The sequence below is a fragment of the Solea solea genome, chromosome 2, assembly GCF_958295425.1.
Source record: "Solea solea chromosome 2, fSolSol10.1, whole genome shotgun sequence".
NCBI lineage: Eukaryota > Metazoa > Chordata > Actinopteri > Pleuronectiformes > Soleidae > Solea > Solea solea.
Window position 1 is genome coordinate 37,756,648 of NC_081135.1, and position 20,887 is coordinate 37,777,534.

General features: G+C 42.1%; 1 protein-coding gene across 24 annotated transcripts in view; it reads right to left on the reverse strand.

The window, feature by feature from the left end:
* The window catches only part of neb (nebulin), a 78,629-nt gene that overhangs the window by 34,022 nt on the left and 23,720 nt on the right, over window positions 1-20,887 (reverse strand). For all 24 annotated transcript variants that reach the window (XM_058612783.1, XM_058612793.1, XM_058612854.1 and 21 more), the window contains 51 exons: window positions 19,975-20,082; window positions 19,582-19,893; window positions 19,285-19,488; window positions 18,706-18,810; window positions 18,464-18,571; window positions 18,045-18,356; window positions 17,748-17,951; window positions 17,554-17,658; window positions 16,798-16,905; window positions 16,391-16,702; window positions 15,977-16,180; window positions 15,782-15,886; window positions 15,571-15,678; window positions 14,752-15,063; window positions 14,458-14,661; window positions 14,267-14,371; window positions 13,271-13,378; window positions 12,828-13,139; window positions 12,531-12,734; window positions 12,335-12,439; window positions 12,130-12,237; window positions 11,726-12,037; window positions 11,443-11,646; window positions 11,241-11,345; window positions 11,029-11,136; window positions 10,611-10,922; window positions 10,072-10,275; window positions 9,871-9,975; window positions 9,620-9,727; window positions 8,695-9,006; window positions 8,498-8,602; window positions 8,312-8,410; window positions 8,124-8,225; window positions 7,369-7,476; window positions 6,968-7,279; window positions 6,761-6,865; window positions 6,531-6,635; window positions 5,851-5,955; window positions 5,641-5,748; window positions 5,387-5,497; window positions 4,350-4,547; window positions 3,972-4,076; window positions 3,772-3,876; window positions 3,275-3,379; window positions 3,088-3,195; window positions 2,886-2,999; window positions 2,190-2,387; window positions 1,275-1,379; window positions 1,058-1,162; window positions 860-967; window positions 77-184 (listed from right to left, as the gene is read on the reverse strand). In XM_058612783.1, the coding sequence (XP_058468766.1) occupies window positions 77-184; window positions 860-967; window positions 1,058-1,162; window positions 1,275-1,379; window positions 2,190-2,387; window positions 2,886-2,999; window positions 3,088-3,195; window positions 3,275-3,379; window positions 3,772-3,876; window positions 3,972-4,076; window positions 4,350-4,547; window positions 5,387-5,497; window positions 5,641-5,748; window positions 5,851-5,955; window positions 6,531-6,635; window positions 6,761-6,865; window positions 6,968-7,279; window positions 7,369-7,476; window positions 8,124-8,225; window positions 8,312-8,410; window positions 8,498-8,602; window positions 8,695-9,006; window positions 9,620-9,727; window positions 9,871-9,975; window positions 10,072-10,275; window positions 10,611-10,922; window positions 11,029-11,136; window positions 11,241-11,345; window positions 11,443-11,646; window positions 11,726-12,037; window positions 12,130-12,237; window positions 12,335-12,439; window positions 12,531-12,734; window positions 12,828-13,139; window positions 13,271-13,378; window positions 14,267-14,371; window positions 14,458-14,661; window positions 14,752-15,063; window positions 15,571-15,678; window positions 15,782-15,886; window positions 15,977-16,180; window positions 16,391-16,702; window positions 16,798-16,905; window positions 17,554-17,658; window positions 17,748-17,951; window positions 18,045-18,356; window positions 18,464-18,571; window positions 18,706-18,810; window positions 19,285-19,488; window positions 19,582-19,893; window positions 19,975-20,082 (8,142 nt within the window). The remainder of the gene's footprint in view (window positions 1-76; window positions 185-859; window positions 968-1,057; window positions 1,163-1,274; window positions 1,380-2,189; window positions 2,388-2,885; window positions 3,000-3,087; window positions 3,196-3,274; window positions 3,380-3,771; window positions 3,877-3,971; window positions 4,077-4,349; window positions 4,548-5,386; window positions 5,498-5,640; window positions 5,749-5,850; window positions 5,956-6,530; window positions 6,636-6,760; window positions 6,866-6,967; window positions 7,280-7,368; window positions 7,477-8,123; window positions 8,226-8,311; window positions 8,411-8,497; window positions 8,603-8,694; window positions 9,007-9,619; window positions 9,728-9,870; window positions 9,976-10,071; window positions 10,276-10,610; window positions 10,923-11,028; window positions 11,137-11,240; window positions 11,346-11,442; window positions 11,647-11,725; window positions 12,038-12,129; window positions 12,238-12,334; window positions 12,440-12,530; window positions 12,735-12,827; window positions 13,140-13,270; window positions 13,379-14,266; window positions 14,372-14,457; window positions 14,662-14,751; window positions 15,064-15,570; window positions 15,679-15,781; window positions 15,887-15,976; window positions 16,181-16,390; window positions 16,703-16,797; window positions 16,906-17,553; window positions 17,659-17,747; window positions 17,952-18,044; window positions 18,357-18,463; window positions 18,572-18,705; window positions 18,811-19,284; window positions 19,489-19,581; window positions 19,894-19,974; window positions 20,083-20,887) is intronic.

The window sequence follows — 20,887 nt, forward strand, 5'->3', positions numbered from 1 at the left end:
TCAGACATCAGTGCGTTCCATTTAATACCAAATAACACCATCAATGAGTGATTTAAAAAGACAGTGACAGACTTACGTTGCTGGAGATGTGGCTGTTGAGTTTAACCTGCTTGATGAGCGGCGTGTCGTGGGGCAGCGAGTAACCGGTCGGCATGTTCTTCTTGTTGGCGTCTTTGTACAATTTCTGAGGAGCAAAGAACAGATTTTAAATTCAAACACAGACGCATTATGCCAATAGATGTGTATACTGTATATAAAGGTACTGAAACAAGTCCATACTAATACTGCGGTAACTACAGGTGTATTTTACTCTCTTCATAGCATTTAATCTTATTTTTATTACACATTTGACAATATAATGTCCACATTATACATATACATATACATATATACATATATATGTGGACATCCTGGGGTGTGCGTGTTTATAGGTCACATCTTCAGGCTTTCTGAAATGTGTGTTTTCTTGTTGTTGAGTCAAAGTCACAAAATAAAGTGTTTTTCTTTTATTTTTGTTCATAAAAACAAAAAAATGTAGTTATTTTTGCTCATGTGTGTTTATATAATATATACATAGTTAATGGAACAAAACTGCATAAATGCTCTGTGTTCTACTATTATTAGGTATATTGAATTACAACAGTGCACATTAATCCATAAATCAGCTGGATTTCGCACAATTGTTAATTTACACCTGTATTTTCTAAGGCGGGAAACAAATAACTCACAGACAAACTTAAAAAAACAAATAAAGATTTCTGATTCATCTACAAATATGCTGTTAAAATCTATAATGAACCCCGGGAACAGGCATCAGAGAAGAGAGAACGAGAGAGAGAGAGTTATGTCGTTGACTTACATCACTCTGGATTTCGTTAGCCAGACGTGCCCTCTCCGTTTCCACGGTAACAGCAGGAGCAGTGTTTGTGCCCTTGATGTTGGCGTGGTAGTCGTAGCGGTAGTGCAGCTGGAAAAAGGAGAGAAATAATCATTTATTTGAAAAAGGTAAATATAGATTTATATAAAAATAGAGTTAAGAGAGTGTCCGTTAACTCACATCACTGAGGTTCTGAGCGTTCTGTTTGGCCGTCTCGTACACCGGTGTGTCTGTGACCACGGAGAAGTCCTTGAAACCTTCAACGCCTTTAGCTCTGTACTTAGCCTGGAATAACACACACACACACAGTAAGACAACATCACTTCTACACAATCACATGATGGAGGTGCTGTAGATGGAGAACAGGAAATGAAAATAAAGATCGTCATGAGCTGACCTCGCTGCGAATGTCCCCGGCGTATTTGACGCGCAGGATCTCCGGCGTGTCCCAGGCGTAGCAGCCGATTCCCTTAATCCAGTTCAGGTCGTCCTTGTAGAAGACCTGAGAGGAGCGAAACCACCAGACACCAAACACCAGGTCATGTAACACTCGTTTTTCCACAGGAATATAAAAACAAAACACATCAACATCCACGCGAAGCATAATCCAACCTGGCTTTCACCGTCTCTGTGCCAGTTCCTTTCAAACGCAATAACTTCAACTCTCTAAAAGAAGGCCAATTTTTCCAGGACAATAATTTGAATTACAAACTCTTAGATTAGATTATTCTAGTCTACATTAAGACTGGTAATGGCTGTCCTATGAACCTAAGCTACATGTTTTACTGTGGAGGAACCTGGAGAACATTATCTGAACAGGTGACCTTCTTGCTGTGAGGCAACAATGCTCTCAAAAACCATTCATCAATTGTCAAAATAGTGGGCGGTTAATTTAGTAATCTTTTAATAATCTATGAATCTCTAGCCCTAATAACAACCTCTAAAAATCCACATTTGAGATTATTTGGTTCTTGTTGAGTGTGTAAGTGAGATTTCACGCGACACATGTGAGATTAAAGCACGGAAATCTTGATTTTTAATGTGTTTAAAGTGAAACTAAACTTAATCCAGGTGCAAATCTTCACAGTTTAGTGTGAAGTATTGGGATTATACATATAAATCAGTGTATCTACTGCCCTCTCTGGTCAAACCCCAGCTACTGCATTCAAATTCTGCCATTGGCTTTCACTGTAAACTCTTCCATCACGCTGGTGTCCCAGACTCCTCCTCCTACCTCGCTACCCCACTCTCCCTCCCCCCCTCAGCTCTCAGCACTCTTCAGAATCAGGTGCACAGGCGGTGGTCGACTCACGTCGCTGAGCTGCTCGTTGACCTTGCGGGCCTGCACGTACTCCCGCAGCTCAGGCAGACACAGCCACTGATGCAGGTACTTGCGGTAGTTGATCTCGCTGACGGCAGACTGGGTCTTGTGGGCGGACAGGATCTCCAGCATGTCTGGTGGGATGTGGTTCTTGGCCTTGGTCTTCTCATAGTTCTCCCTGTACAGACGCTACGAACACGGAAAGAACGCAAGAGTTTAAGGCACAGGATTATCAACACACGTGGATTTAATTCAGACCTTTTTTTTTTAACACAAGCTAATCTTGAATTCTTCAGTGTTTCCCCTGGAATATTTTCTTTTTTCTGCATCCTGACACAACCTTTCTTTGGAACCAGCACTAGGAGGCCACTGTGTCCAACTAACCCAATCAATGGGGATCAATGGGGATCAATGGGGATTGGGTTCCTTGCTCAGAGGTTCCCCAGCCCTTGACCTATTGGGATTTGAACCGGCTATATGCCAAGTTAACCTTCAAACTAGGCCATCTTGAGTATCTTCCAATAATGTTTGGAAACACCTTTGTCAACACATTTGTGTCGATGCCATTTCCAGCACTTTTAAAGTCATAATTCTCCAGTTGTGTATCAAATATTCAGCCACAACATGGCTCAGCTAAAGTGCTGTTTTCTTTGCGTTCTTACAGAAAAACGTTAGAATAAAACTCACATCAAGGACCAACTTTCCGGCTCTGACACAGCGAGCAGTTGCAGGATCCTCCTCCAGAGACTTGGGCAGACTGTAGAGGGTTTTGAACTTCTCGTAATCCTCCTTGTACTTGACCTGGAAACGGGGAAAGACACTTGCCGGTAAACAAACGCGTACTGATGATGAGGAGTGAAGTATAAACGGAGCTGGGTGCTGAACTGACGTTGCTCAGGATGATCTTCTGTTGTTTGGCGTGCTGCAGGGCGTTGGAGTCGTGTGGAATCTGGTAGCTCTTGTCTTTGATCTTGTCCCAAACAGCCGTGTAGTTTTTCTGTCGGCAGAGAAACAGACCGTGAACACGTCGTCGCGCGTTAATTCACACTGTCGTTAAAAGTTTGTCGTCCACTTACATTGCTGAAGATCTGCTTGAAGTTGTGGCAGCGGACGTAGTCGGCGGTGTCCAGGACGGTGGTGTACAGGTGCTTCTCCTTGTGATAAGCCTCCCTGTAGTTGAGCTGTCAATTTCATATTGATTATTTCAGATTCCATATCAATTTTGCTTGTTTATAAAGCCATTTTCACACAATTCGGCTTGCTATAGTGAATATTACACTTAAGGATTGAGAGTGAGAGTGAGATTTATGTAGAGGACAATGGCATCTATTAAAAGATCAATCTGGGGATTTTATGAATCGATGGTTTAATTGCTGTTTTACAGTTGGGACATTTTTGGCACTAAAGGTGCTGAGAGGGAGTAAATAACACAAGACAAGAATGATAAAAATGTATATCATGAATCAGAACCAGCCCTCCTGTGTGTGTGTGTGTGTGTGTGTGTGTGTGTGTGTGTGTGTGTGTGTGTGTGTGTGTGTGTGTGTGTGTGTGTGTGTGTGTGTGTGCAGCTCACCTCACTGGCCCAGGTGGAGCCCAGAATAGCAGTCACATACACAGGAGTGTCCGTCACGATGGAGTAATTGTTGAACTCTTTCTTGGCGTCTGTTCTGTACTTCAGCTGTAAAGGAGAACAATATGACATGGTTTTGAGAAAGTTATATAAAAGTTATATAAAATAACAGAATGAAAAGGTTTCCATTGCTGTTGACTCACGTCGCTCTGCAGCTCGTAGGATTTCTTGGCACGAAGGATCTCCGGCGTGTCCCACGCATAGCAACCGATTCCCTTAATCCAGTTCAGGTCTTCCTTGTAGAACACCTGAGCACCAAACATAAGGTTTATTGATGGAAAGAGCTTTTTTTCTGGAATTTAGTTCAATATTATGCTTGAAAACAGGTCAATCTTACAGCACTGTGAGTGAAAATTCCTGTAAAGTAACTTTGTACTGCCATAGGGATATGTATCATAGTGCCTGCCCCATATAGCATGCATTATGGTAGCTTTAAATAGCTTATAAATCTTTTCTGTGTATACTGTATATCTATATATATAGAGTATAGAAACTATGCAGAATGTGAGGGGAAAACCTACATCGCTGAAAATCTCGTTGTTCTTGCGAGCACGGACGGCCTCATTCTGTTCAGGAGGACAGGTCCACTGGTGCAGGTAGGTGCGGTAGAGGACGTCGCTCAGCATGTCCTGGCACCGTTTCGCAACCTTGTTGGCGATGACGTCAGACGGGATGTGGACCTTGGTCTTGCTGCCGTGATAGTCCTTCTGGTAGAGTCTCTGTAAAGACACATGGTACATGGTCCGTCAGTGGCCACAAAGCTCTTTACATTAGGGATCAGCATTTCAAGCTAAATTCCTATTTGACAGGATTATCCTGAATGTTCCAATATGATAATGTTGGTTGGAAACATTTATTCAAGGTAAAAAAAAATGTGTTTAATTGCCGTTTTAAAGTTGGGACATTTTTGGCACTAAAGTTGCTGAGAGGGAGTAAATAACACAAGACAGAAAATAATAAAGCAAAAATGTATGATGATAATAATTGTTGTTCGCTGTGTTATCTCTACAAAGTAAATCTGATCATCATGTAGAATATATAAAAAAAATTAAATGTGTTTTTTTATGTTAAAAATTGCATAACTAATTGCATTTGAAAAATTGGCATTTAAAGTGTCAATTCTGACTATAAATATAATGTTAAATAGCATGTATAATGTATGTATGTATAATGTTAAATAGCAGTTTTTATGGAGTGTACATTTTTGGTCTTAAGGTGATGAATGTAACCTTTTTTTAAAGATCGCGTAAGGGTAAAAAAACAAAACTTACAAACTGCACATCATAATCATAACAATTTTATTTATATAATAAATAACTTTCTTAAGATTCAAAGTGCTTATTGATACAAAAATTAAAAAGATTATAAAAGGCACAAATAGATCAAATAAAAATGTGGTCGTGTTTCAGTCTGGTTTTAAAGGCATGCAGGGAAAATTTGACAAAAGGAATACATCTAGTAAAAGGAGGCAAATGATCTAAATAAAAAATATATTATAATATAATATATAATATAACATGTCAATAGAAATAAAGGTTTTTCTAGAGAATAATCTCACCAGTCCCTTGTTCTTCTCCTGTGTTCCACAGCGCATGACATCAGGGAAATCCACCAGGGTTCCAGCCATGTAGTGACCTTTGGACTTCTCATGAATGTCCTTGTATCTGACCTAGTGGAACACATGCACAAAACAAAAAAAACACTTAAAGCTTTAAAACCGACACCGGCAGTGTTGATTTTTCCTGCCAACATGGCGGCGTAAACAAACCGAGTCATGTGACGTCTGCAGCTCTATCTAAGTATGACACTCACGTCACTGGCGATGTCTCTGCCCTTCTTGCCGCTGAGCAGTGGGATGTACTCGTGGTCCAGTGTGTAGCCTGAAGCTTTAGAAACATCCCATTGTTCTTTGTAGAGTTTCTGAAATCACACACACATTAGACAGAACATTTGTTTTGTACGATACAAAGACACGACATAAAGTGAAATAACATCTCGAAGTGTCGAGATAAAAGTAATTACATCACTGGTGAGCTTTGCCACTTCTCTGCTGTGAGCCAGCTGTGGAGTATCATTTGAGCCGATGTAGTGACCCTTCTCCAGATTAAACGTCTCCTTGTACTTCAGCTGGAGAAAAGAAAGAGTATGCATTAGATTAGTAATTCATATGCATTGATTCCTTCGAAATGAAATTTTTTTTTTTACATTTTTATCAAATCTGATGGAATTTTATATATTTCAATACAAGTGTCATTTTCTCTTGCCCTTCTTGAGTGAAATTGACAGATTATAATCTCCATTTGTATATATTAATTAATTTATTAATTAATAAGTCTTTCTAAATAAATATGTATTTGAGTTTAATTTTAAAAACCATCAGGACAGTAATGCACTGTACATTTATTGTTTATATACTGTATATTGTTACTTAATTTTACTTAAAGTTCTTGCACACATGTAATTATTCATATTCTTCTCTGTATTATTAGTATATTTAGGTTTTTATATTCAGTGCTTGGCTGCAGCAGCTGTAACAAAAGCCATTTATTCTGATGAGGACAAATTATCTTGAAAATGAAGATGAAGGTCAGAAAGCTCCCGATCTTTGAGACACAAGCACTTTTGGATATTCTCAATATACATATATATCCACATGTCAGAGTCTATTTCTGTACAGTGAAGAAGGATTTTTTTGTACATACATCACTGAGGTTGGCAGCGTTGACCTTTGCCTGGAGGAGTTCAGGGCGGTCGACGACCAGGGTGAAGTTGCTGAAGGCGTCTGTGGCTCCCTTCTTGTACATTCTCTGCAAACATAAAAAAAAATCACAGCAACAAAGACGACAATGATCACACGGTGAGCGGACGCCATAATGGACTAAAAAATAAAAACATAATATGATATAACATTTCACAGGAAACCTCCTCGTACCTCGTTGATAATCTGCTGGGCCCTTCTGACCTTCACGTGGTCGACAGAGTCGGCCGCGTGCCAGCCGCAGCCACGGAGCCATTCCATGTCGGCCTTGTACACATTCTGGAGACAAAGACACAAGGATGAAGAGCCGGTTTGAAACCCCTTTGTTGAGAAATAAAAGCCTCAACTATCGGGTACTGTAAACCTCCTGAGAGAACTCACGTCGCTCTGAAGCTCGTAGGCCTTGCGGGCCTGGATGACGTCGTTCTGGTCGGGCAGACAGGTCCACTGGTGCAGGCGGGTCCTGTAGTTGAAGTCGTTGACTTGGATCTGGCATTTCTTGGCCAGTTCCAGGTTCAGCATGTCAGGCGGCAGGTTGTACTTGGTCTTGGACTTGTTGAAGTCCTTCTTGTACAGGGCGTCGCTGGCGATCTTGGCCGAGTTCATGGCCAACATGATCAGGGGGTCGTCCTCCACGCAGCGGGCGCCGATGTGGTGACCCACCTGCTTACGGTAACTCTCCAGGTACTTGTGCTGCACGGACAGACATCAATCATTGTCCCACACCCACATTCACAGCTTACATTTGAATAATCAATGAAATCTGTGTCTGAGTGACTCACTTGACTCTGCACTTTAGTGGACGAGGTGCAGTGCTTGATGGGCACAGCGTCTCCGGGCATGAAGTAACCTGTGGCTTTCACCTGGTCCCAGGCTTTGGTGTAAAGTTTCTGCAAGAGATGGAAAAATGACAGTTTAAGCACATTTTGCAGAAGCTGAGGCTCAAATTCTCCAAACTCTCTTAAAACTCTACAAATCACAGACATTAAGACTGATGTGATTGATTCAAAAACATGAAAATCAAACATGAGGTCTTGTTCAAATATGTGTTCCTCTCTTGTTTCGGTTAAGCGTAGGGTTTTTACATTTTGTGGCAAAATACTGTCACTTATATAAGTGCAATGAATGAAAATGAATAAATGGTTAAAAACAGCACCATAAAATGTCACAAACGTTAAAAAAATGTGGATCTGTGTTTTCAAAACCACAAAATGATGATGTTTCTTGGTGATACGGAGCAAAAAAATGGAAAATATTCACATTTAAGAAGCTGAAAAGCTTGTTTAAGTCAAACTAATTATCAAAATTACTCATTTAGGAATCAATTCATCGTTGCAGCCCTGAACAACAAAAAATATCACTCATGATGCAAAGTGTGTTCATTCATAATGAGATTTGAGTGAGACTATTTGAATTTGTCACTTAAGAGTCGTGCTGTTGCATTTTTTGATTTTTTTAAATGTATAAAACTAACAAAAACTGACAATAAGAACAGCATTATGCAGAAAATAAATCACAGGTGACGTCGTCATCTCACCGGGTGAATGTTCTTAGCCACCTCTCTGGCTGTGACGATGGTGGGAGTTTCCACCAGCGAGTACTTGGTCTTGTCCGCGTGCCAGGCCTCGCGATATTTGGCCTGAAAAAAACGAGTGAGAAAACACAAATTCAGTGACCCAGAAACAAAGCTGTAGTCACTGGAGAGAAGAGTTCCATTTCCCTCACCTCGTTGAGGACAGCGGCAGCGTTCTTGGCACAGACCATGTCCACTCTGTCGGTGGGAACCGTGTATTTCTGTTCGTCCAACTTGACACGGTAGCCTCTCTGTGCAGAAGCAAGAGCAGAGAGATGAGTGAGGAAATGAAATGACTCTGAGAGCTGAGGTGAAGGTTACTGATGAGTGGGACTTACCTCAGCCAGGGCCAGCTGTGCGTTCTTCACCTTTATAACATCCACACTCTCGTGAGGGATCCATCCACATCCACGTATCCACTCCATGTCGGCCTTGTACACGGCCTGATGAGACACAAGCCAACGTTTGTTCACATCATGTCATTAACAATCACAAAGTCGGACATTACTGCGCTACAATTGAGGAGTAAACGTACATCGCTCTGCAGGTCGTAGGCCTTTCTGGCCTGAACCACGTCGGTGGAGTCCGGCAGACAGGTCCACTGGTGCAGGCGAGTCCTGTAGTTGAAGTCGTTGACTTGGATCTGGCATTTCTTGGCCAGCTCCAGGTTCAGCATGTCGGCCGGCAAGTTGTACTTGGTCTTGGACTTGTTGAAATCCTTCTTGTACAGGGCGTCGCTGGCGATCTTGGCCGAGTTCATGGCCAACATGATCAGGGGGTCGTCCTCCACGCAGCGGGCGCCGATGTGGTGGCCCACCTGCTTACGGTATCCTGTCTTGTACTTGTACTGGAAGATAAAGAAAAGAAAAACCATGAAAGGATTTTACAACTGTGGCAAAGAGCTAGTTTACTGATCTTCTGGAATCTGGCTTTTCCCAATAGACCTTATTTTTTAGTAGTCGAAGAACAGGTATTGTTTTTGTGAAAGCAAAGTGCTGGACAAAAGGGATTTTGGAGCAAGTGCCTTGCTTCTGGCTAAAAAGCCTGACATTTAAAGAAGCCACTGAAGTGTCTGTTCCATTTCTGTTTTATATCTGCTCCTGGTCTCTCTCTTCTGTCTCTAAACGGCTTCCTCTTTCCTTTTCTCTCCCCCCTCGCCCCCCCCCCCCATCCCACATTTTTCCTTTCACCTCAACCGGCCTAAGCACATTTTGAGTTTTATTCTGTTTAGAAAAGGTTCTGGTTCTGTTTTTTCTCTCCACAGAGGCTTGAAAATGTCCTCGTATGTCATATGAGGCTACCTCATCATGTTTAAATTACACAGATGTGGAACTGACGTTCCATTTTTAATTTGTCATCGATTGTTTTTTCGAGTGTTTCCACAAATATCGGCTCCCGATTTACATCTGCACTGAAAAATAAGGTCTATATATTCTTTTTTTTTTCCTTAATTTTCTTACATCGCTGGCGATATCTCTGGAAGCTCTAGCCTTTAGCACAGAGATAGCATCCTCCTTGACGTTGTAGCTCCGGGCCTTCTGCTCGTCCCACGTCTTTGTGTAGAGTTTCTGCATGCAATGACAAAAACAACCATGTTAACATCTCATTCATATATATATATATATATATATATATATATATATATATACTTATAGATATATATATATATCAATATATTTTAAACATCTAAGAATGTAATAAGACAGCTTACACTGCTGATGTTAACAGAATTAGCCTTGGACAGCTCAAAGGTGGGGGTGTCAGTCGGCATGTGAATGATGAGCTTGTCTTTGTCCCAGGCTTCTCTGTATTTCCTCTGTCAGAAACAAAAACAAAGACACATTCAAATAAATACTATTTGGAGTTTCATTTGCATCGTCTACGTTAACAACGGGGTGTATTTTGTTATTACGCCGCTGAGGTTGTCGGTGTTCTGCTTGGACAGGACGATTTCGGGCAGGTCCACGATGCTGGTGAACTTGACGGTGCTCGGGGGTTGGCGGTAGAGCCTTTCGTTGATGATCGCCTGGGCGTTTCTGGCTTTGACCACGTCGACGGAGTCCTGGGGCGACCAGCCGCATCCCCTCAGCCACTCCAGATCAGCTTTGTACACGTTCTGAAAGAGAATAAAATGCAATTTCAAAAGTTTTTTTTTTAAGCAGAAGTTTGGAAAACACGGTCATTTTCATTTAATTATCAATACTTTTTTTTCTTTTTTTTAGTTTTTTTCAATGAATACGTTGCATAATTTCATATAATAAAGACATTTCTGTTGACACATTAATTACTAACACTAACATTCTGGTTTATGCAAAAATTCCCTCTTATATCACAGATTTATACTGCGATTTGGGCCATCTTTCTGGCTGTTCACACTCAAGTTTTCACAATTTTGGGCCTAGTTCTTTTAAGGGGGCGTGTAAAATGGATGAAAACCCTAACTGTACTTACATCACTCTGCAAGTCGTAGACCTTTCTGGCCTGGACCACATCGCTGGAGTCTGGCAGGCAGGTCCACTGGTGCAGGTAAGTCCTGTAGTTGAAGTCGTTGACTTGCTTCTGGCACTTCTTGGCCAGCTCCAGGTTGAGCATGTCTGGCGGCAGGTTGTACTTGGTCTTGGACTTGTTGAAGTCCTTCTTGTAGACGTTGTCACTGGAGATCTTGGCCACGTGAGCGGCCAACACGAGCAGCGGGTCGTCCTGGACGCTCAGGGCACCGATGTGGTGGCCGCACTGCTTGCGGAATCCAGCCTTGTATTTGTACTGGAAAGAGAGAGGTTATTGGATCAGATTCCTGATGAAACTCTCTCAGATTTCTGTTAAATGAAGAATGGATAATGATAGAGGGAAGGAGTGTGAGAGAGCTTACATCGCTGACGATATCTCTGGAGGCTTTGGCTGCCAAAACAGAAACTGCATCTTTGGGCAGGTAGTAGCCTTTGTTGATGGCCTCCACAAAACCTTCACGGTAATATTTCTGTGGAAACAAGAACAATGTGATGAACCTCAGCCAAATGTTAACCAAAAGTAGAATACTAATGATCTGTGCTTCTGAAGCTACATAGAGAGACACATTATTACCTGACTGGTGTTGAGTCTATTCTGTTGGGCCAGGACGATCTCTGGAGTGTCCGGCATGACATGAATTTTGGTCTTCTCAGCCTCCCAGGCGGCAATATATGCTTTCTGTAATTGAAAAAACAAAGAAAACAGCACATTAATATGGTTCAATGGTTTACTTTGAGTAATTTTAAGGTTCTTAAATAAGACGTGAGATCTCTACCTTGTCCATGACCTGGGCGTTGGCCTGAGCGAGAGCATAGGGCATGTCGCACGTATTGGCGGTGAACTTGAAGTTGCAGGGTGGTTGACGGTAATTCCTCTCGCTGAGGATCTCGCCCGCTTTCTTCGCCTTCTCCACGTCGACCGACCCGATCGGCACCCAGCCGCAGCCCTTGATCCATTCCATGTCAGCCTTGTACACAGCCTGCGAGTGCGAGCACAGGGAGTCACAGTTAGTTCAAAATGAACAGCTAGCTTTATTAGCCAAATGTCTCATTACTCACGTCGCTCTGCAGGTCGTAAGCCTTTCTCGCCTGGACCACGTCGGTGGAGTCCGGCAGGCAGGTCCAGTTGTGCAGGCGAGTCCTGTAGTTGAAGTCGTTGACTTGGATCTGGCATTTCTTGGCCAGTTCCAGGTTCAGCATGTCAGCCGGCAGGTTGTACTTGGTCTTGGACTTGTTGAAGTCCTTCTTGTATAGGGCGTCACTGGCGATCTTGGCCGAGTTCATGGCCAACATGATCAGAGGGTCGTCCTCCACGCAGCGAGCGCCGATGTGGTGGCCCAACTGCCTGCGGTATCCTGTCTTGTACTTGTACTGGAAGGAGATAAACGAAGCGAGAGTTGCGGCAACAAAACACGAGCGTGTGACACGGTAAAAATATGAGAATTTAATTTAATGTCGCGTACGTCGCTGATGATGTTTCTTCCGTGTTTGGCAGCAATAACGGAAACGGCGTCACCCATGAGGTGGTGGCCCTTTCTGAACATCTGGTCAACACCTTCCCTGTACAGTTTCTGAAATAGGGATATAAAAACAAAAAAGAATCACAAAAATCATCATGACGCAAGAATACAGCAGCTTAGATAGAGTTCTACCAGATCTGAAACATACCTGGCTGATGTTGTATGCATTAGCTCTGGAGAGCAGAATCTCAGGTATGTCGGCGGGTAAGTTAGTCTTGGTCTTATCAGCCTCCCAGGCAGCGATATAGTTTCTCTGTAGTCAAAACAAATGGAGGAAAAATTAACATTGTAATCACCTTGTAAAGACTGACACGACTAATGAGTTAATCTACGGTATTCTTCACCTTGTTGATGATGTCAGCATTTGTTTTGGCGAGGACCATGGGCATGGAGCTCATGTCGGTGGTGTATTTCTGTTTATCTGGCGTCAGCCTGTAGAGACGCTCGCTGAGAATATTCCCAGCATGCTTAGCCTTCAGAACGTCCAGAGAACCGATGGGGATCCATCCCACGCCTACGACCTCATCCATGTCCATTTTGTACACAGCCTGGAGGGGGAAAATGCAAAAAACATGAAACATTAAAACTCAGTCCATATGGCAAAAATGTTCCGTTTACATATAAGTCACAAAGGTGCTCACATCACTCTGGAGATTATAGGCTTTCCTGGCCTGGACCACGTCGTTGGAGTCTGGCAGGCAGGTCCACTGATGCAAATAAGTGCGGTAGTTGAAGTCGTTGACTTGGATCTGGCATTTCTTGGCCAGCTCCAGTGTCAGCATGTCAGCCGGCAGGTTGTACTTGGTCTTGGACTTGTTGAAATCCTTCTTGTACAGAACGTCACTGGCGATCCTGCCCGAGTTAAGAGCCAACATGGAGAGGGGGTCGTCCTGGACGCAGCGAGCTCCGATGTGGTGGCCAAGCTGCTTACGGTATCCCTGTTTGTACTTGTACTGGATGAAATCAGCAAAAAAGACAACTCACATTATGTGGCAGCCTAGAGCATCTCTTTGAAAACATATCTTATTCCAGTGTGTCAATCATATGGACGAGAAAAGGTGTGTAAAACGCATAAGTCACTTACGTCGCTGACGATGTCCCTGGAGGCCTTAGCAGCCTTGACAGACACTGAATCCGGAGGGAGGAAGTAGCCCTTACTGATCGTCTCTTCATATCCTTGCCTGTATAATTTCTGCAAAGAAATCACCATTAAAATATATGAATTCATTACTGAGCTACATACGACTCCATCTAGCCTGACAGTAGCACGGCGGCGCGGACAGTTGGAATGACGACGCTATGCGGTCAATCTGTTACTGCACGAGATAAATTATCGCAATCAAACACAAATTTAAATGTAACAGCAGCCAGAAAATATAGAAAAAAAGGACACTGCTTCAACACCAGCTATGTTTTTAACAAATGGAGCAGTGTGTAATTTACTGACATGGCTGGAACTAGCTTGAACTAGCTTGCTAGCAAAGTGGTAATAGCTAGCAAGATTTGAAAGTGATACTACAGAACAGGTTCAAGTATTTTAAAAAAGGATTTATATGTTGGTCTGCACATGAGAATAAAGTGTATACAGAGATACTTTTCACATAGAAAAGACGTGGAATAGAAGAATTTAATCGCTACTGTTGGCGAAACTGAAAAGAGCGTAGGTTCTTCAAGGCTTTCTACACACATATGATGAGCTAAGATAAGATAAGCTAAACAAAGTGAAGATAAGGTAAGATAAGATTATTATTATTTGTCCCACAAGACGGGAATTTAAGGTGTTACAGCAGCAAAGACAAAAGTCAAAATAAAACTTGAACATTATTATATATTAAGATATCGTTTAAGAATGTAGACTCTAGGCTAAAGGTGGTTTTAAAAAAAAGTTAAATAACTGCCAACAAGAAGGAAATATAGTAAGAATTATTTTAAATAATGGTCAATTGATTAATAAGTTATATTTGGCTGATGCTGATTTTTTTTAAAACTATTAAAAGGCCAACAACTACCAATAGACATAGATAGAAGCCAAGATCACTCAAAAACAATACTTTGGGTTGTGATAAGATGGTGTACAAACCTTGCTCATGTTGATAGCGTTCTGCTGAGAGAGGACGATCTCAGGAGTGTCAGGTTGGATGTGCAGAGTGGTCTTGTCCTTGTCCCAAGCTTCGGTGTAGAGACGCTAAAAAAAAAAAACTTACTGTGCCATTAACTAGAACAATTATGATCATTTCCATGCAAATCAAAGGTGGTGAAGGTGAATTCTACCTTGTTGACGGTCAAGGCGTTATTCTTTGCCAGAACGATGTTCAAGGCATCGATGGGGCTGGTGAAGGGAAGGGTGCTAGGGTGCTGGCGGTATTTCCTCTCGTTCAGGGCCTCCCCAGCCTTCTTGGCTTTCTCCACATCGATCGAGCCGATGGGGACCCAGCCGATGCCCTGGAGCCACTTCAGGTCAGCTTTGTAGACGGCCTGAGAAGAGCAGGAGCACAGGACATTAAAGAAGTCTCCACACACTTTATACTATAAAGATAAAAAATTAGCAGGAACGTCAACACTCACATCGCTCTGGAGATCGTAGGCTTTCCTGGCCTGGACCACGTCGTTGGAGTCCGGCAGGCAGGTCCAGTTGTGCAGGTGAGTCCTGTAGTTGAAGTCGTTGACTTGCTTCTGGCATTTCTTGGCCAGCTCCAGCGTCAGCATGTCAACGGGCAGGTGGAACCTAGTCTTGGACTTGTTGAAGTCCTTCTTGTACAGAGCGTCACTGGCGATCTTGGCAGAGTTGAGGGCCAACACGAGCAGAGGGTCGTCCTGGACGCAGCGGGCGCCGATGTGGTGACCCACCTGCTTACGGTATCCTGTCTTGTACTTGTACTGGAATGGAATGAAAATGTTATATTGTTTATTAGCACTGACTTATTGCTTAATTTATATGTTTTTCACATTAATTTTACTGCCTCTTGTGAGCTTTTATGTCTTGCCTTTATTCTTCTGTACAACACTTGTCCACTTTGACGTGATGAACGCATTTAGATTAGATTAGATCACTGTTGAAGCTAAACAGGAAGTAATAATATATGAAATAGCCACCAGAGGGCAACTCCAATGAATGTTAAAATAATTATAAATGGAAAATTAGCTTGTTTCTCACTTTATTTGATGATAACTTTACATTTGAAACGTCACTTTTTACAGTATTTTTAACGCATTCATCAGATCAAGAAGAGGACATAGATTTATTGTTGTTCTCTTCTTTCTCTGACATATTTTTGATCACAATTCACATCCAAGTGAAAAAAATAACACTAAAGGTCAGAAAGAAGCAGCTGGGTTTTAAAAAGTTCTATTAATGCTTAAATATTTAAGAGTTCAGACACTCACATCACTGGCGATGTCTCTGGAGGCTTTGGCTGCACGGACGGACACGGCGTCGTTGCGCAGGTCGTAGCCCTTCTTCTTAGCGTCCTCATTAGCCTGTTTGTACCTTTTCTGTAAACAAACGACCCCAGAATACGTCGGAAACATTGAATTATTCCAAAGTTATCAGTGAAAATAGTGTGGAGCGTGCTGCCATTTTGATTTGTTTTCCTACCAGACTGAAGTTGTAACTGTTGGCTTTGGCGAGAACAACGTCCATGGCGTCGGGCATGACGTGGATCTTCATCTTCTCATTGTCCCAGGCTTCAATGTAGGATTTCTGTCGTCACAGGAAAATAGAAGTCACATATAGATGATAATAATGCAGGTCGTGTTACATTAGCCACTTATCCCAGAGCTGATTCTGTACCTTGTTCATAGTCTGGGCATTGGCCTTGGCCAGAACCATGGGCATGTCCTCGGTGGTGAGTTTGAAATTGTAGTTGCTCGGATGCTGACGATACTTTCTCTCGTTCAGGACCTCACCGGCTTTCTTCGCCTTCTCCACGTCCAGTGAACCTATAGGCACCCATCCGACACCCTGCATGTACCTCAGGTCGTCCTTGTAAATGTTCTGGAGACAAAGAACAAGCACAGAGAACACTTTATTTTGCAATAATAGCAACAAAATAGTATGATGACAGGGTAATTGGAAGGTAATATTTTGGTTAAAAAATAATCTTATTTCAAATTCAATTTCTAGCTTTTTGGTAAAAATAGTGAAGGTGACTCTTCTTCTTCTTCAGAACTGTCCAGAATATTAATTTCAAACATGAACACTCACGTCGCTCTGCAGGTCATAAGCCTTCCTGGCCTGGACCACATCATTGGAGTCTGGCAGACAGGTCCACTGGTGCAGGTGAGTCCTGTAGTTGAAGTCATTGACTTGGATCTGGCATTTCTTGGCCAGCTCCAGCGTCAGCATGTCGGCCGGCAGGTTGTACTTGGTCTTGGACTTGTTGAAGTCCTTCTTATACAGGGCGTCGCTGGCGATCTTTGCCGAGTTGAGGGCCAGCACGAGCAGGGGGTCGTCCTCCACGCAGCGGGCGCCGATGTGGTGACCCACCTGCTTACGGTAACCTGTCTTGTACTTGTACTGAGGACACGGGGACAAAGAAGAGAGGGGATTAAAAACACATGTGTGGAAGAATAAATGTGTAACGTTTGATGTTTAAAAAGGTGAGCGCTCACGTCGCTGGCGATGTCTCTGGAGGCTCTGGCTGCGAGGATGGACACGGCGTCGTTACGCAGGTCGTAGCCCTTCTTCTTCGCGTCCTCGTGATCCTGTTTGTACCTTTTCTGTAAACACAAACACGACCACAGATTTTTAGGTCTAAAACCTTTTCATTTGCATCTTTTATTATTTATTTACTTTTGATTGAATCTAACTAATCTAATCTAATTTTCTAGATTACCATATATTGGATTAAATCAGATCAGATTAGATGTTAGTTTGCATTTATTTAGTTTCATTCATTTGTAAAAATGCATCATTAATAAGCATTAATATAAGATAAAAGCAAATGTATAAAAATACAAAGTAGGAAAAGTAGTAGCAATAATATAACATAATGAAATGTTAATTATTCAAAGCATGTTTCCCATGATTAAATATACATATAATAATAGTGTAAAACAGTTAACTACACTGGAGATTAAATTGATTACCTTATTCTTAATTTCACATATATATATATATATATATACACATGTATACACAAATATATATATACACATACATACATATATATACACACATATACGTATATATATATATACATATATACAGTATATATATATATATACATATACAGTATAAAGAAATGTTAAATTAAATTATATATATATATTTATATACAGACAGTATATTTATCAATGTCAAAATACTGATTTTAGTGATATCTCCAGCTCTAATCCAGAGTAATCCACACAGGAGAGTTCACGTACCAGACTGAAGTTGTAATTGTTAGCTTTGGCGAGGAGAACGTCCATGGCGTCCGGCATGATGTGGATCTTTGTCTTGTCGTTGTCCCAGGCTTCAGTGTACGATTTCTGCACTCACAGACAAATAAACATGACACGATGACATGATGAAAATGTCTGACCTTCTTCTAAACCATTGTTTAAAGACGACTGTGTACCTTGTTCATAGTCTGAGCGTTGGCCTTGGCCAGAACCATGGGCATGTCTTCAGTGGTGAGTTTGAACTTGTAGTTGCTCGGACGCTGACGATACTTTTGCTCGTTCAGGACCTCACCGGCTTTCTTTGCCTTCTCCACGTCAAGTGAACCTATAGGCACCCATCCGATACCCTGCATGCACTTCAGGTCCTCCTTGTAAATGTTCTGGAGACAAAGAAAAAGCACTTATATGGTGAAAAGTGGTCCAAAATATTTGAATACAAAGAATAAGGCGACAGTTTATGTTACAACACTCACATCGCTCTGGAGATCGTAGGCTTTCCTGGCCTGGACCACGTCGTTGGAGTCCGGCAGGCAGGTCCAGCTGTGCAGGTGAGTCCTGTAGTTGAAGTCGTTGACTTGCTTCTGGCATTTCTTGGCCAGCTCCAGCGTCAGCATGTCCACGGGCAGGTGGAACCTGGTCTTGGACTTGTTGAAGTCCTTCTTGTACAGGGCGTCACTGGCGATCTTGGCCGAGTTCAGAGCCAGCATGAGCAGAGGGTCGTCCTGGACGCAGCGAGCGCCGATGTGGTGACCCACCTGCTTACGGTAACCCGTCTTGTACTTGTACTGCACAAAAAACCCAACAAAACTTGTCAAAAAAATGTATATCTCTATTAAAACAATAATAATAGTAATAGAAATGCCATTTCAGAGCAGGAATCAAATTATTTTACATCGCTGGCGATGTCTCTGGAAGCCCTGGCTGCAATAACGGAAACGGCATCATTACGCAGGTCATATCCCTTCTTCTTGGCATCTTCATGTGCCTGCTTGTACATTTTCTGCACAAAAGAGAAGAAAAACATGGAAAACAAAACATTAAAGCCATGTCTGGAAAAATATCATATTGTATTTATGAAGTTTATAACGCTCTGGAAACCTCAGATTTTTTTTCCTGTTGTTGAGAAAAACTTACCAAGCTGTAGTTGGCTTTGTTTGCTTTAGCCAGCATAATATCAATAGCATCAGGCATGATGTGGATGGTGGTCTTGTCCTTCTCCCAGTCTTTGATATACGCTTTCTGTAAAGAGATGGTCACGTCAACATTCTTAATTAAAGCAATTCTGATTTGTCACAAGTTTCTTACACCAACAGCATGTGATAAACTCTGAGGAAACCGAGTTTGTGGGCCTTAAATTTAGTTTTACAGACACTTCACACAGTTGTTGGGCTAGAGCGTGAGGGGTCAAAAGACGCGATTTTAACGTCATCCCAAATCCGTGAAATCGTTTGAGTAAAAACCACAAGTAGCTCTCGGCCATTGTCATTTTGTCAAAGTAGTTCTGACAGGAAAAAATGTTGGAGACCCGTGGTCTAGAGGGGCTTTCTCAGGATGAAATCATTGAATCCTCTAGTGTGGGGCAGGCTTTGGCTAGGCTTGAGACTGGCACTAGGAGTACAGTACACTAGATTTTGGCTTCACAGCAAAGGATCACGGAAACATTGAAAAAAAAACATTAAATTACAGATATGGGAGAAACTGCTAAAGAAATACCTTGTTCATAACATCAGCGTTGGCCTTGGCCAGAACCATGGGCATGTCTTCAGTGGTGAGTTTGAACTTGTAGCTGCTCGGATGATGACGATACTTTTGCTCGTTCAGGGCCTCACCGGCTTTCTTCACCTTCTCCACGTCCAGTGAACCTATAGGCACCCATCCGATACCCTGCATGCACTTCAGGTCCTCCTTGTAAACATTCTGGAGACAAAGAAAAAGCACTTATACGGTGAAAAGTGGTCCAAAACATTTGAATACATAGAATAAGGCGACAGTTTATGTTACAACACTCACATCGCTCTGTATGTCATAGGCATGTCTGGCCTGGACCACGTCGGTGGAGTCCGGCAGGCAGGTCCAGTTGTGCAGGTGAGTCCTGTAGTTGAAGTCGTTGACTTGCTTCTGGCATTTCTTGGCCAGCTCCAGCGTCAGCATGTCCACGGGCAGGTGGAACCTAGTCTTGGACTTGTTGAAGTCCTTCTTGTACAGGGCGTCACTGGCGATCTTGGCCGAGTTCAGAGCCAGCATGAGCAGAGGGTCGTCCTGGACGCTGCGAGCGCCGATGTGGTGACCCACCTGCTTACGGTAACCTGTCTTGTACTTGTACTACAGGAATGAATGTGAAACTCTGGTGAGTCGGTAAACAGACAGCACAGCATTGAAATGAGAAAGTACTCAAATACTTACATCACTAGCAATAACAGTGGATAACTTGGCAGCCTTGACAGCAATAGCATCAGCACCGACATGATGGCCCTTCTTCTTGGCCAGCTCATTGTCCAATTTGTACAGTTTCTGGAAAGAAAGTGAAAAGAAAACCTGAGTATATTCAGAAAAACAACCATCTAAAACCTGAAGGCTTTCTGAAAAATGTGTAAATGTTCACGGAAAACATAATTTCTCAGCTTCTGGAGACATTGGACAATGATTGTCACAAGTTTTGTGACAATCATTACTATTTTACTGTTACACGCTACATGCTAACAGTATTAACTTCTTCTGGTACTGCTTGGCTACTGTGACCTGAGCTAAGTGCTGCTGCTACTGTTCATAATTACTGCTATGGGTTTTGTCAAAATGTCAAGATATGTTTTTTTGTCGAGTTTATCAAATGTCCAATGTCTTCACTTCACGACCTTTAAACTAGGAAGTAACTTTGTAACTGTGTTTCCCTGTAGCACGCTAGCTGCTAATCACACAAGCTATGTGCCAATGTCCACATAAAGGGACAAACTTCTTGTGTCTTGTTCTGTTGTTTGTATTCTGTGAATTAGCACTTTTGCCCAAGTAAAATAATAGTAAATAATAAATAAGTATATAAAAAGTATTTAACCAGGAATAAAAAATCTCTTTTACAAGAGTGTCCTGGCTATTGATGACTGTATTCCACATGTGTAAATTACTCAAAATGAAAGCATATAACTTTTTACTTTTATTATTATTTCATCATTATTATGAACACTGATGTTTTATGGTACACTCAGATGGCACAGTTGGTCTATTGTATAGAAATTTAGTGTTGTACAAACAGGACCCCCAGGGGGGTGGATCAGGATCAAGCTTGGTTTTATCTCAACATCAAGTCAATGGAGTATAAATA